The sequence below is a fragment of the Solanum dulcamara genome, chromosome 1, assembly GCF_947179165.1.
Source record: "Solanum dulcamara chromosome 1, daSolDulc1.2, whole genome shotgun sequence".
Classification (NCBI taxonomy): Eukaryota; Viridiplantae; Streptophyta; class Magnoliopsida; order Solanales; family Solanaceae; genus Solanum; species Solanum dulcamara.
Window position 1 is genome coordinate 45,622,982 of NC_077237.1, and position 16,849 is coordinate 45,639,830.

The window sequence follows — 16,849 nt, forward strand, 5'->3', positions numbered from 1 at the left end:
GCGCTGTCAGAATTTTTATCTGAGTGCATTTTCCAAGAATATTGATAAAAGTCAACCATATGCTAACTTTCATAGTTAAAAGCGCCAAATGACCCAAAACTCATATCAATTGCCTAGGTAGTCATGTCAACAATGCCACTAGCCTAATTTGTTGATTTCGGAACAAATGGAACCATCAGAATTTAAATTTGAGGTCTTCTTGAACTGGAACTCGACAAGTACAACAAAACCAACTTAGACCTTCAAAATACCAAAATGAGCTCGGGACCTCTAAAAATTCATCTAGCACTTCTTCTAGACCAAAATCCATCTCCCGAATCCATAAGAGTTATAGTAATTCCATTCTGAGCATTAGAACTCCAAAAATTGGCCAAAGTCAAACCTTGGCCTAAAATTCTCAAATTCTCAACTCAAGACCTCAAATCTTTGTTACAACTCCAAAACTAATTTTGTAAACTCTCTTACGAAAATTTTAACATTTTGTAAACTGTCCTAGGCCAATTTTAACATTCTGGAGCTGTTGGAATTAATGGAATTCCATTTCGAGACCCGTAGCTCTAGTTGGCCCTAAATACCATTTTTGAACACTTAAAGCTTATGAAAACTCAAAATTTCTAAAGACTTAACTTTTCATAGGATTTTTTAAAAACTAATTCTCAATAAAAATTAGAAACTACTCAAGCAACTAAAGGGAGGGGTAAAATGGTTATTTTAAAAAAATTCTTAAAATGACCTTCAGGCTCATTACATGGCACCTACATTTTCTAGAGCCATTATTGAGGATGCCATGGAGTTCTTAACTACCTGTCAGGAGAAGCTCCATTCATTAGGTCTTATGGATTCCAGAGGTGCTGACTTCACCGCTCACCAGTTCAGAAGGGCAGCCAAGCAGTGGTGGTGCTCTTATTTATAATCTAGGACAGCTGGGTCACAACCATTGACATGGGCCCAGTTCTCAAAGGCTTTCCTAGATCGATACATCCCTAGAAGAGTTAGGGACTGACTGTGGGATCATTTTACTTAATTAGAGTAAGGCCACATGATGATTAACGAATATGAGGCCAGATTTCATCATTTATCCCAGCATGCCACTATGATTCTACCCACTAAGAAGGAGAAGGTATGATGTTTTATACGTAGATTGAAACTTTACCTGAGGTTGGGGATCGAGCACTTGGTTTCTACAAGCTTCACTTTCCAAGATATAGTGGATTATACCTGCCAACAGTTGAGGGTAGTCAGCCCCATTTGGGGGGTTCCACCACAGGGAAAAACTCGAGAGGATTAGGTCTACTTTCTTCCTATCGCGGATAAGTTATCACGGGCTGTTTAGCTTCAGTATGCTTTGATTGTGGCTCACTAGAACACTGGTCTAGAGAGTGTGCCAGCCGATCTAGACCATTGATAGTAGCACCACCTCCACTAGGAGGTCTAGATCAGGGTCAGGGTCGCGACTATAGTTAGTAATGTGTTTTGGGAGGTCCTCAAAGAGGTAGGTCAGGTAGAAGGGTGGATGGTCGTGGGGGAGGCCAATAGGATCATTTCCATTCTGCTTTGGCAAGAGCAGTGGTAGAGGCATCAGATGATATTATCACATGTACTATCCTTCTTTATCAGCAGACTACTTCACCTTTATTTGATCCAGGTTCCATGTATTCCTATGTGTCTATATATTTTGATCCACGTCTGGTATTGCTTATGAGTCACTTAAGGTGCTGTTGCATATTTCGACCCCAATAGGGAATTCCTTAGTAGTAGATCAGGTTTGTTTATCCCATATGGTTACTATTCAGTGGTATGAGACTTGGGCTAATCTTATTTTATTGGATATGCTGGATTTCGATGTTATTTTGGGCATGGATTTGATATCCCCTTATCATGTAGAGTTGAACTATTATGCCAAGACCATTACATTAGCCATGCCTAGTATTCCTCCGGTCTTGTGGAAGGGATCTTATAGTCACCCACCGACTAGGATCATATCCTTTAATATGGGCCTGATGACTAGTTGCATTTGGGTGCTTGGCGTACTTATCATATGTCTGTGATATGTCCAGTGAGGTTCCTATTGTTGATTTAGTTCCTGTGGTTAGGGAGTTTATTGATATCTTCCATAGTGACCGACCTAGCCTACCCTAGAGATATATATTGACTTTTCCATAGATTTGGAGCCTGGTACTACGCCTATTTCTCTAACACCTTACCGTATGGCCCTCAAATAGCTCAAAAAGCTCAGCATGAATCTTGAGGATGTTCTAGGTAAGGGATTTATTCACCTGAGTATGTCACCGTGTAGTGCACTCATCTTGTTTATTAAGAAGAAAGATGGGACTATGCAGATGTGCATTGATTATAAGTAGCTGAACAAGGTGATGGTGAAAAATTGTTACCCCATGACTCGCATCAATGATCTGTTCGACCAACTTCATGGTGCGGCCGTGTTTTCTAAGATTGACTTGAGGTTCGATAACCACCAGTTGCGTATTAAAGCAACCGACATTCTTAAGACTAATTTTTGGACTGCTCTGGCCACTATGAGTTCCTTGTGATATCTTTTGCGCTTACTAATGCCCCACAACTTTGATAGACCTTATGAATTAAGTATTTAGGCCTTATCGAAACTCCTTCATGATTGTATTCATCGATAATATATAGGTATACTTGTGGAGTAGGGAGGAGCACGCGTAACACTTGTGGGTTATACTCAAGACTTTGAGAGATCAGTAGATTTATGCTAAATTCTCAAAGTATGAGTTTTGGTTGGATTCTATGGTATTTCTAGGACATCAATGTCTAAAGAAGGTATCAGGGTAGATTCGGTGAAGATTGAGGTTATTTGTGGTAGGGCTAGGCCCATATCTGTTACAAAGATTCAGAGCTTCATTGGATTGGCTGGGTATTATAGATGCTTCATTGAGGGTTTCTCAACCATTGCAGCCCAATTGACCCATTTGACATGCGAAGATGTTCCCTTTGTGTGGTCTGAGGAATGTGAGTTAAGCTTTTATAAGCTTATGGAGTTGCTCACCACTGCTCCTATTCTAACTCTTCCAGTTGAGAGAGAGATCTTTTTGGTATATTGTGATGCTTCTAGTATGGGTCTTGGGTGTGAACTTATTCAGTGGGGCTGAGTTACTGTGTATGATTTGAGACAGTTGAGAAAGCACGAGCGCAACTACCCCACTCATGACCTGGAGTTGGCAATGGTAGTTTTTTGCTCAAGATATAGAGGCACCACTTAACAGAGTACATTGTGAGATATATACAGATCATCGTAGCCTATAATATATTATGAGTCAGAGAGATCTTAATTCTAAACCTTGCCCCTAGATTGAGCTACTAGCCTATTATGACATCTTTATCCTCTACTACCTGGACTAGGCAAATGTAGTAGTGGATGCCTTGAGATGGAAGACAAGGAGTATGGGTAGTTTAGCATACTTGTCTGCTGTAGAGAGACCACTAGCCTTGGACATCTAGTCTTTGGCTAATAGGATGGTCTTGGACAGCTCAGATTTCCAATAGATTTTGGCTTTTGTGGGAGCTCAATCATCTCTATTAGATCAGATTTGTAGAAGATAGTTTGAGGATGGGGCATTGGTATAACATCAAGAGTTAGCATTATGAGGTGAGGGTGGCCAGGCTTCCATATATTTATATGGGATACTACAGTTTGATGGTTGCATTTCTGTCCCCAAAATTGTAGACTTCATTTAGTTGATCCTTCGCGAGGCCCACAATTCTAGGTACTCTATTCATTCGGGCATTGTGAAAATGTATCATGATTTGAGACAACATTACTAGTCGTGTGGCATGATGAGAGATATAATTGAGTATGTATCTCTTTGTATTAATTGCTAGCAAGTTAAGACCGAGCATCAGTCCCTGGTGAAGTCTTTCAGATATTACCCATTCCCGAGTGGAAATAGGAGCGGATAACCATGGACTTCTTGATGGGATTGCCTCGGATACCCAGAAGTAATAATGGTATTTGGGTCATCATTGATCGATTGATAAAGTCAGCATATTTATTTCTAGTACGATCCATTTTTACTATAGATCATCTAGTTGAATCTATATTCAGGAGGTGGTCCATCTACACAGAGTATCTGTGTCCATTATATCAGATAGGGGATCTCAATTTACTTGCAGTTTTTGGAGGGTGTTTCATAGAGAGTTGGGCACCCGAGTTGATCTTAGCATGATATTTCATCCATAGACCGATGCTCAGTCAGAGTGTACTATTCAGGTTCTGGAGAATATGTTGGGAGCTTGTGTATTAGATTTTGAGGATTATTGGGAGCAGTACTTGCCTTTGGCGGAGTTTGTGTACAACAACAACTACCACTCTAGTGTTTAGATGTCTCCGTTCGAGGCCTTATATGATAGGCGCTATCTCACTCCAGTTGGTTTATTTGAATCTTTAGAGCCTAGGCTGCCAGAGTCTAAGTTATTTGTGATAGGCTGAGGATAGCTCAGAGTAGGCACTAGAGTAATTGTCGCAGGCGTCGGCCATTGCGCTTCGAGGTTGGAGATCAGGTGTTCTTGTGGGTATCGCCTTTAAAGGGCCGTTACGAGATTCTGCAGGTGGGGTAAGCTTCACCCTAGGTATATCGGGTCCTTTGAGATTCCGAGGAAAGTTGGAGAAGTTTCTTATGAGTTAGATTTTCCACAAGCATTTTCAGCTATACACCCTATTTCTCATTTTTCTATGCTGCATCGTTACATTCCATATGAATCTCACGTACTTTAGTGTGATTCTATTGAGTTGGATGATTGCTTGACTTTTGTTGAGGAACTGGTTACTATTCTAGCTAGAGATTTTTGCCAGCTTCATTCTAAATTCATCTCTGTGATTAAGGTCTAGTGGCTCCACCGTCTGATCGAGGAGACTACTTAGGGACCGAGTAGAAGATGTAGGAGTAGTTCCCCAGCTTATTTGGCCCTCTAGGTATACCCTTGTCTTTGCTTTTGTGGATGAAAGTTCTTTTAGTTGTAATGATCCTCTAAGTCATTTTCCTAATACTACTTCCATTTTGTCATTTAGAGAATTCCTATAAAGACCCCAGGATATTTATGACCCATTGGTGCTGGTAGCATGGCCACCTGGTCGTTCGTTTGGGTTTTAGACCCGTTTCCCTGTTTCAGAGCTTTTATAACTTGAAAAGTTGACTTTGGTCATAAATTTAGGAAAACAACCTCAAAATGGAATTGTGATGGTTCCATTAGCTCCGGAATGACCAAATTAGGCTAGAAGTATGGTCGACATGAGTTTCGAGGCAATCTATACGAGTTTGGGGCCATTTGGCTTTTGACTTTGAAGGTTAGCCTATGATTAACTTTGATTATCATTCTTTGAAACCTCACTCGAATGGGAATTCTTACAGTGCGGTTAGCTCTAGAACATCGAGTTTAGTCTAGAATGACCATTTTTTGGATTCTCGAGACTTCCGGGTTCATTTTGACACCCTTAGTAGATTTTGGTGTTCGGAGGTGGAACCCACATTTGATTGTAACGATCTCTGATGGGAATTATGACTACAACATTGAGTCTGGAATATCATTTCCAATCAGATTCCATATAGGGTTTGTGTTTTTACGACTCCGAAGCATCAAAACCAAGGATTTGGTAATTGCTGAAATTTGGTGGTGCACTAGTGCACCGTATCTGGTGCACCCTCGCCTCTATTAAAGCAACCAATTTCTGCATTTACTTGGAAATTAGCTTCACTTCATACCTCGATTTCTCCTTTATTTCAAGCTCAAATTTAACGATCTATCAGTCCAAATTCAAGAGATTTTCGTGGGGAATCTAGTGGTGACTCGAAAATGCAAGAAACTTCGGGTGAGGTAAGATTTCAAATTTAGCTACTACTCTAGTGGTTTTTGGAGTTGTATTTTGTTGAAATTTTGGAGGTTGTAATTTGATCAATTTAAGCCCCATTTGAGTGATTTTTTAAGCTAGATTGTGGGGGTTTTTCACAAGGATCGTCATAGTATAATTTGCTTGGGTTGTAAAGGTCTTAGTTTTTAAAAATTAGATGATCAAGAAGCTGCCATTTTTGACCTTTTATTAGAATTTTGCGAATTATGGTTACATGCTCATCCCTCATAGTTTCCCACCCAAAATTATGTTATATCAGTGATTTGTGCGCGTGGGGTGACGTTTAGAACCTATTGTTTTGGGGTCAAATCCAAAATTCTGAATGCGGGTTCTATATTTCCTATTTTAGACCCAAAATTGATCTGTCTAAGAAAATTATGAAGTTAGTGTCTAAACGACCATAATAATGTTGTGATTTTGGTTTTTGCAGCGTTGTAGCATTCTGAGGCCGTTTGGAAGGGAAAAGATCTAGCATAGTGATTTAGAGCTCGTGTGTTCAACCTATAAGTAGGCTATGACTTTCCTTTCTTTAGATTAAGCCGGAATGTGTGAAATCATGTTGAGATTGATGAAATTTGGGTTGGGTAGCTCATCTTTATATCTTAGGTATTAGATATCATGTTTAGACATTTTATCGGGTTTTTGGGTATTTGGAAGCATGTATTTCTTATCTCTATTCGTCGGTATTGTTAGGGGAGTTGAATGAAAATGTTGTTGATATTGTGTAGTATGTTGCCCTTAATATAGGTTTTAAACTTGCTTTAGTTGCCTCAGTGTCGCTCCAACAGACTTAGATCCTTGTAGAATGGTGTAGCGGGCTAGTACCTCATAGTTGGCCTTAGCCAGGCGATACCCTTGCTCTTAATATAAAGCATGGTCCGTATTAAGTAAAGCCATTACCGGAATAGAAGGTTCAAAATTGAGCAAACTACCCAGAATACCAAAATGCTTTTCATAACCACATATAATGTATGTAGAAAACATATGCCAAATCCGGCCCCATTATGGGACTCGGTGAACAAATCGTGGTCGCCGCCCCATCACTGGCGCCACACCACATCATAACTCCAGAGTAGGAAATATCTCCGTAATAGATCATATCATATCAAATGGTCATATCAGCTCATATCATATCATATGTGTACATGGCACATCATAACTCCACAAATTTCATGTACAGGTCATACCTGCCCCCTCACATCGGGGCACAGTGAACAATGCAGAGAAGTACGCATTATAACAAATCCTAGCCCGGGCTCAGAGAAAGAAGCATTGAGGAATCCACGTGTGGAGTAGTGAGAAACTAGATGCAATTTAAATAAAATTTGAGACTCGATGGATACTTAAAATGAGCTATCATTCAAAATCAAGACAAGAGTCATATCAAGCACATTTTAAAAGTTACTATGGGTTATATCAAAATAGAACTTTTGGGAATCATATACACATATCAAGGTATAACAAAATATCTTTTGGAAAATCAAGAAGTTGGCCATCCTAGCGGCTTTATGGATAGGAACTCCCTTGGAATCATATAAAAGTCATATATTTGCTTCATAAAAACTATGCCAAAAAGGACGATTAGCTTTACATATTTGTGACCAAAACATGCCAAGAGATAGGATAAGCTTAATACACTTATGCCGAATACATGTGAAAAGAGTGTCTAAGCCTTACATACTTATGCCAAAAACATGCCAAAAAAGGAAACGTTAGCTTTACATACCTCTTACGGATTACTCTTAACACGTTCGCCTCGTCGTCTCTTGAACCTATTTAACATGAAAGTAATTCTAAGGTTAGTTACCTTCTACTTTCCATTTTGTAATTCTACCACCAATTACCCATAGGAACCAATCCCTTATCCATTTTCTTAGACTAGTTCATTACTAGTTCCGAAGTTAGCGGAAATTGGGCAGAATCACCTCTATAACTTGCCCTATCCAAACTTCCGCTTGAACCTCCAAAAATTAGCATACAACCAATCAAAAACAATCATCATCATATATACAAGTAAATCACTTCAACATTACACAATACAAACTTCAAACGACTCGCTCAAAACTACGCTACCAAAATAGGGTGTTTAGTCTCTATTTGATAAAACCTTTAACCCTATGAAATGGAAGGCCGTGTGGCTGAAACCAGAAGAATATAAAACCCTTTTATAACACTATCCATCCCTGCAATATACAATCAAAAAACCTACAAGAACAGCACAATAACCACAACACACTACTCGACTTCGGTTTAACTATAACGACCTTAGTTTAGTTTGTTTCCAATGTCAAGCATCCTTGTAAAATTTTTATACTTCAAACCACATATAAGAATTGTAATACACTCCATAACCACACCATAAACTTCAAATTGAAAGGAAAACCCGTACGTTACCTGAAATTGGCCAAAGCTTGCCAAAACTTACCTCGGAAGTTCTTCTAGCGCGGCTGAAACATCGTGACCGTTTGTTGTCCGCTTGGTGCTAATACAAAACATAATTTTACATTATTAACACCTTAATAACATGTAAAAACCCTTACCAAAATGGTGAAGAACATAACTAAGTCAAACCATAACAAACGGCTTCCCAAACTTACTAAAAATTAACATCGGAAACTCCTTCACGCGGCTGAGCTTTGGTGGCTGTTTGCAGTCCTATATTGCTGCCCCAAATAGTTAATTTACATCATTAAAACTCCACTTAGTGGAAGAGTACCTTAGATAATTAATTGATGGAACAAAATCAGGGCTTACCTTTCACTTTGGCTAAAGTCGTCGCCCCTCTCTCTTAACCTCTTAGTGTTTCTCTTTTTGTTTCTTTTGTTCTAAGTACTGAAATAAGATATGTACATGTAGTGAATATATACACCTCCTTAAGAGGTGACACGTGGAAGTCCCCTAGGGTGACACGTGACAGCTCCCTAGGGCGCCACCTCAATCATGCATCCAATCCAAAGCAGCTATGTGGCAGCGTGGGTCTCACTTTAAGTAGGTGTGTCATCTACTTGGTCCAAGTAGGTGCATCACCTACTTAGTCCAAGTAGGTGCATCACCTGCTTGCTTTTTAGTAGGTGCTACACCTCCTTCCATCTCTTTTGTGGGTTCGCAATCTCATCTCATTTTAAGAGCCTATGTATTTATTGCTACTTAAACTCAATGCGTACTCAAGTAACTTAGTTATGTAAGACATCCAATTCGGTGGCGTACGTGAGAATTTGAGTCCTATGACCCATTACTTGGCCTCCAACTCCTTCCGAATTCTTATAACCCTATTTTCAATCTTCCCTATTATTGGGGTATCTCATTCTCCCCTCCTTAGAGTTGTTTGATAGCGTTATAGATTATCTGACTCACATGATGACTTCTAAGAAACTTAAGAGCCTCCCCAGAAACTTAAGAAGCATTCCAAGGTACCAAAGTACGGGGTGTAACATCCTTCCCTCTTTAGAACATTCATCCACGAATGTGAACCAAAACCTTTCTTCAGATCTTATACCGACTATATAGAGAGTTCCTCTATCCCGTTGCCATAGCATATAATTTCATCGAGCAATGAATATCAGATACTTGTGTTTTATTTCCTCTTTCGCTTTCCAAGAGGTCACCCATCCTAGTACTACTCTCGTCCAAGCATGCTTAACTTCTGAGTTCTGATGGGATCCGGTGTGTTAGTACTGGTATGATCGCATCCATCCCTTATGGGATCTTATTTGAAGTTTAAGCATTCCCATTTACATATGATAACGTCATTTGATTTTCTCTTACGCTTGTACTTCTCTTGTCCACTTTCCCCCTTTAGGGTGTATCCATGTCATTTTCTATTTATTTCTAACTTTCCAAATGCATATGAGTCCCTTCCAACCTATTTAGTATACTGCGCTATTTCCATATCTTCCTTTACATTACTTATACTTTAGGTTACCCATGTACGAAACCTTAATACAATCATGAGGTACTTAGAATCCTCAATATACAGTACCAACTCCAGTCTGAACACTGTTACTCGAGTAATATCCTTAATGTAGCAGTATATTTAAAGCCACATTCCATTCATCCCAATCAGTAATTAGCTCATCACCATTTATCCCGGTGTATCAACTCAGTCGGTGCCTTAATATGTCATTTTATCCAGATCTAGGTGTCATCTCTAAATCATCTTCTTAGGATCACAAGTATTTTCCAAATTTGTTTACCATACTAGTATCGACGTTTCAAGATATATTACAATCCTATATCTATTTTTCTTTTAATTTTTAGGAAAATTTAGGTAGAGTTTCCTCTATATTTCTTACTATCTCAACACCTGTACACAGAAAATGCCAACAATGCCTTACAAGGCCAACATATATATTCATATCGTATCATACAACAGCCACACAGGGTGCCCAATATCAACAATAGTAAAAATGATGGACTTACCTCATATGCCCAACTCAAACTGCACCTGTTACCCTGCCTTGTCTACTTTTTCTTTCCATTTTTAACTTTACATGTCAACCGTACTTCAATACCTCACCTGACATATATCTTTTGTGCCTTTTCTTACCTGCATGCTTTGTAACTTCCAATATCGTCAGTCACCTTTTTCTATCGATGTTTTCCTTTTACTAAAACCATAGGTTAGTATGAGGATTTTCATTCCCTATTACTCGGCTCTATCGCACGATCTTAGATATGAAAGAAAGGTAACATCCTATGTCCTATAGCCTCCTGTTTATAGATGTGGTTCATAACACACCGATAAACAAGACTCTACTAGACACAGTATGTAGACACTCTAAGGATGAACTGCTCTGATACCACTTCTGTCATGACCCAACTCCGTAGGCCGTGATTGGTGCCTGATTTGGTGACCCATATATACCCTTAGCCCCACTAAGTATATTAGAAAAATAAATAAATGAGGAAATCAAAACAGATCGCTAGAGAGCGCACATAAATAGAGTTAGCATACGAAGGCCGTTAAGCCCGTCTCTGAACACAAGCCCAAAATATATATACATAACCCACATCACAAGTCTACAAACCTCTACAAAATGATAGCATAATCATATAACGGGACAGGGTCTCATTGTACCCTTAACCATTACATATAAATATACAACAGAAAAGTTAGTTCTAAAATAGGGCTCTGAACAAAGGAGCACTGCCAACCATTAGGGTGGATGTCCTAGGCGAGCGGATCAGCAAACTAAGCGTCTGTACCTGCGGGCATGTAACGCATCTCCCCCTGAAGAAAGAGGTTCAGTACGAAAAATATACTGAATATATAAAGCATGGACTATATTAAGTAAAGCCATTACCGGAATAGAAGGTGCAAAAATGAGCAAACTACCCATAATACCAAAATGCTTTTCATAAGAACATATAATGTATGCAGAAAACATATGCCATATCTGGCCCTATTATGGGACTCGGTGAACAAATCATGGTCGCCACCCCGTCACTGGCGCCACAGCACATCATAACTCCAGAGTAGAGAATATCTCCATAACAGATCATATCATATTAGATGGTCATGTCAGCTCATATCATATTATATGTGTACATGGAACATCATAACTCCACAAATCTTATTTACAAGTCGTACCTGCCTCCTCACATAGGGGCACGATGAACAATGCAGAGAAATACACATGATAACAAATCCTAGCTTGGGCTCAGTGAAAGAAGCATTGAGGCATCCACGTGTGGAGTAGTGAGAAACTAGATGCAATTTAAATCATATATGAGAATCGATGGGATACTTAAAAGGAGCTATCATTCAAAATCAAGAAAAAAGTCATATCGAGCAAATTTTAAAAGTTATTATGAGTTATATTAAAATAGAACTTTTGGGAATCATATACACATATCAAGGCATAATAAAATATCTTTTGGAAAATCAAGAAGTTGGCCATCCTAGCGGCTTTATGGATAGGAACTCCCTTGGAATCAAATAAAAGTCATATACTTTCTTCATAAAAACAATGCCAAAAAGGAAGATTAACTTTACATATTTGTGACCAAAACATGACAAGAGATAGGATAAGCTTAATACACTTATGCCGAAGACATACGAAAAGAAAGTCTAAGCCTTACATACTTATGCCAAAAACATGCCAAAAGAAGGAAACGCTAGCTTTACATACCTCTTACGGATTACTCTTAACACATTTGCCTCGTCGTCTCTTGAACCTATTTAACATGAAAGTAATTCTAAGGTTAGTGACCTTCGACTTTCCAGCTTGTAATTCTACCACCAATTACACATAGAAACCAATCCCTTATCCATTTCCTTAGACTAGTTCATTACTAGTTCCAAAGTTAACGGAAATCAGGCAGCATCTCCCCTTTAACTTGCCCTATCCAAACTTCTACTTGAACCTCCAAAAAATAGAAGCCAAACAATCAACAATAATAATCAGCATATATACAAGTAAACCACTTCAACATTACACAATACAAACTTCAAACGACTCGCTCAAAACTACGATACCAAAATAGGGTGTTTAGTCTCTATTTGATAAAACCTTTAAACCTACGAAATGGAGGGCCGTGTGGATGCAACTGTCAGAAACTAAAACCCTTTTATAAATATTTACATCCCTGCAACACACAATCAAACAACCTGCAAGCACATCACAAAAACCACAACACACTACTCGACTTCGGTTTAACAATAACGACCTTAGTTTAGTTTGTTTCCAATGTCAAGCATCCTTGTGCAATTTTTATACTTCCAGCCAAATATAAGACGTGTAATACAATCTATACCCATACCATAAACTCCAAATTGAAAGAAAAACCCTTACCTTACCCGAAATTGGCCAAAGCTTGCCAAAACTTGCCTCAGAAGTTCTTATAGCACGACTGAAATGTCATGGCCGTTTGTTGTACTCTTGGAGCTGATAAAAACCTTAAATGTACATTATTAAAACCCTCATAACATGTAAAAACCCTTAAAAAAACGTTGGAGAAGGTAACCAAGCCATACCATAACAAACGGCTTCCCAAACTTGCTGAAAATTAACTTCAGAAACTCCTTCAAGCGGCTGAGCTTTGGTGGCTGTTTGCAGACCTATATTTCTGCCCCAAATAGTTAATTTACGTCATTAAAACCTCCACTTATTGGATGAATACCTTATATAATTAATTAATGGAACAAAATCGGGGCTTACCTTTCACTTTGGCCAAAGTCGTCGCCCCTCTCTCTTAACCTCTTAGGATTTCTCTTTTTGTTTCTTTTGTTCTAAGTGCTGAACTAAGATATGTACAGCATGTAGTACATATATACACCTCCTTAAGAGGTAAGACGTGGCAGGACCCTAGTGGTAACACGTGACATCTCCTAGGGCACCACCTCAATCATGCATCCAATCAAAAGCTGGCATGTGGCAGCATGGGCCCTACCTTAAGTAGGTGTGTCACCTACTTGTTCCAAGTACGTGCATCACCTACTTAGTCCAAGTAGGTGTATCACCTTCTTGCTTCCCAGTAGGTGCTACACCTCCTTCCGTCTCTTCCGTGGGTTCACAATCTCGTCTCATTTTAAGAGCCTATATATTCCTTGCTACATAAACTCGACACATACTCAAGTAGATTAGTTATGTAAGACATCCAAGTTGGTGGCATATGTAAGTAAGTCGAGTCCTATGACCCATTACTTGGCCTCCAACTTCTTCCGAATTTTTATAACCCTATTTCCAATTTCCCTATTATTGGGGTATCTCATTCTCCCCTCCTTAGAGTTGTTTGATAGAGTTATAGATTATCCGACTCATATGAAGACTTCTAAGAAACTTAAGAGCCTCCCCAGAAACTTAAGAAGCTTAAGAAGTGTTCCAAGGTACCAAAGTACGGGGTGTAACAGTACTCAGTAGGTTTATGGGGGTTCGTCTGGGTTCTTATTTAACTTGTACATAAGTGTCCCTTCTGGGCTTATGGGGGCCTAATTGGGTATAGTTAGTTGTAGGTCTCATATACAATACTCTTTTCACTTTAGACTCTTATAATGACTCCTATTTAGGCTCATTCATCTAATTCATATTGTTTTTACCTTTTGTGCTCAGTTCGCATATGCTGCCTATTGGGTACCTATTGACTTGGTACTCATACTACACTGTGCATCTACTTTGAGATGCAGGACTGAGAACAAACTACCACCATGGATAGATCGAGCCTGTTGTAGATAGCTTCGGAGACTACGATGAGCACTTAGTATTTTTGGATCATTTATGTCTCTTTACGTATGGATGACCTGTATTTTTCCTTTTGATATTAGCCAGTTATTGTATATATATTTTTTTAGTTCACTTTTGGGACTTGGACTCGCTTTTTATTTTGTAACACCTCTGTACTTGTGACTTCCAGGTTTCTGGGAAGGATCTTTAGTTATTTATTTCATGTTTTGGATTACTTCATCATATTTTGGTTTACTTCCTCTTATTCTTTCTACTTATATTTGTAATTTTCCACTCTTGTTTAGTTTCCGCCCTCAAACACATTACTTGAAGTTTCGGGTTGACGGGTTGGCTTATCTTCTGGTGGGTTATAGTAGGTGCCATTATGACCTTAAGAATCGGGTTGTGAAAATATCATAATCATAAATCATATGGTCAATGCATCATAAACTTAAGAATTATGAGAATTTATACCATTAGTTATATCTTGGTGTGGGATTCGACACATAAGACCTTGCGAGCTATAACATCAAATATGATGTAACTCTGTCATGACCCAAGGTAGATCCTAGGTGCACATGATGATTAGAATCTCGAGGGGCCCCAACCAAGACTCTTATAATATTATTCATGATCATATATAATGTAAGTAAAGCAATAAAGAAAAACATAGATGCTGAATTAACGTCACAGTGAAACCACATAAGTCTCAAACTCAAATAAAAGACGACATATACTCCATAACATCAAACATGCGTCTACTAACTAGGTAGGGGAATAAGAGAAGCTCTTACATCACACATGAAAATATAAGAGAAATGAAATATTCATACGATGCAATGAAAATAAAGTATCTTGTCCTCAAAGAAAGAGGACTCACCAAAAGTGATAGTCAAAGCTCAACTCTACTCACAAATAGGAGGTGCTCAATGATGATTCTTCCCTACATTATGATACAATGTAGGAAAAAAGAATGAGTTAGTACATGAAATTCACTAAGTATGTCATAAGCACACATGAACAATGAATTTAATAATTTAGGGAAATATCCGACTTTAACGGTTCAATCTCGTCCTACGTTTGGCGACGTAGTTATTGGGTTCGAGTATGGACTTTACTCTTGCCCAATTCGGTGCTCGATACTCCTCCCAAGACTCAATGCTCATAAAACTCCATCAAATCAACTCAATCAAATCATATCGACAAGTCTCATTACAACCTTGTCAACTCATCAACTCTATCATGATCGAATCTTTTCCAATCATACTATCCGGTCAATCTCAGTCATATCTTTCAAAAGATAGCAATATATAAGCACAACCAATCATTTCCTCTATCCATTTACTCAATCTTCGAAACTCATCACAACTCCAAGGTTTTAAGTCAACAATTTAAGATAAGCAACATTTTTAAGAAAATAGCATCCTTCATCATAATCCACATAATTAAGAAGATCAATAAAACATATTTAACAACTCATCTTCATCGACTCATACTCATATAAAGGCCCAATTTAGGAACTTCTTGGCTCAACAACATCAACACATATAGAATCAAATACATAGGGTACAAAGTTCATACAAGCATAAACCATACAAAGAAACTCTATTTCTATGGACATCTAACCTCAAAGCAAGAGTAGGGCACATGGGTGGACTCACCCCATGTTTTAGATGGCCTTACATACCTTAATGAAGACTTGGAGAAAACCTTGATGTTGGGTCTTCAATGGAGGACTCAAATCTTGAAGCTCTTGGGACAAATCTTTGTTGAGAATGGAGAAGAAGAAGCCAAGATGATACCTGCGATAGTGTTGAGAATTATTGATAAGGTCCTTAAATAAGTATGACATCATATAATGGGTGCATACAAAGTGGGTGAATACAATAAGGGAATTACTATAAGAACTGAAACATACTGTAAGGAATAGCCAGGCTATACTCGACAGTAGGTAAGATGTTAGTAACAAAGTTACTGACTACTAGTATTGTGGTTAACATTCGGGGACGAATGTTCTAAAGGGGGGAAGGATGTTACACCCCGTACTTTGGTACCTTAGAACGCTTCTTAAGCTTTTTAAGTTCCTGGGAAGGCTACTAAGTTTCTTAAAAGTTATCATGCGCAGATACACTACGACACTATCAAACGACTCTAAGGAAGGGAGAATGTGATACCTCATAGTAGAGAAGGTTGGAGATGGAGTCATAAGAATTCGGAAGGAATTGGAGCCCAAGTAACGAGTCATAGGAATCGATTTAACTATGTAAGTTATAAATGTTAAAGTCTTATATACTTGAGCTACTGGAGGACATACCAAGCCTACATAGCACGGATTACATAGGCTCTTAAAATAAAGTGAGATGACAAACCTACGAAAGGGAGCAAAAACTAGTTTCCGAACTTATGAAAGCAAAGCAAGCAGGTGACAAGAAGGCAGGTGACAAGCAAGTAGGTGACACACCTAGGTGGGACCCACACTGCCACATGGCAGGATGTGACTGGCCGAATAAGTTGAGGTGGCACCCTAGGAGGATGCCACGTGTCACCCTAGGGGGCTGCCACGTGGCACCTTCTAAAAAGGTGTATATATATGTATTATGTGACTCTTAACTTGTTCATTATCCAAAAATCAGACAGGGAAGTTGAGAGAAAACGTGAGAGAAAGAGAGAAAGCTAGGCAGCCACGGATTGAAGAACCCGTTTTTAAAGAGGACTGCTGTTACTAATACTATCATAACTCCTTCTGTATAGCTCCGTTTCAAGTGATCCAAGATGTTTTGGAAATATATTTCATAGGTATATA

General features: G+C 38.8%; 1 protein-coding gene across 1 annotated transcript; it reads left to right on the plus strand.

The window, feature by feature from the left end:
- The first annotated feature begins 748 nt into the window (after positions 1–748).
- On the plus strand, positions 749–4,360 carry LOC129892879 (uncharacterized mitochondrial protein AtMg00860-like). The gene is made up of 4 exons (XM_055968409.1): positions 749–897; positions 2,783–3,074; positions 3,156–3,206; positions 4,250–4,360. Exons 1-4 carry the CDS (start codon positions 749–751, stop codon positions 4,358–4,360), a joined length of 603 nt encoding a protein of 200 aa, XP_055824384.1.
- Positions 4,361–16,849: the final 12,489 nt, after the last annotated feature.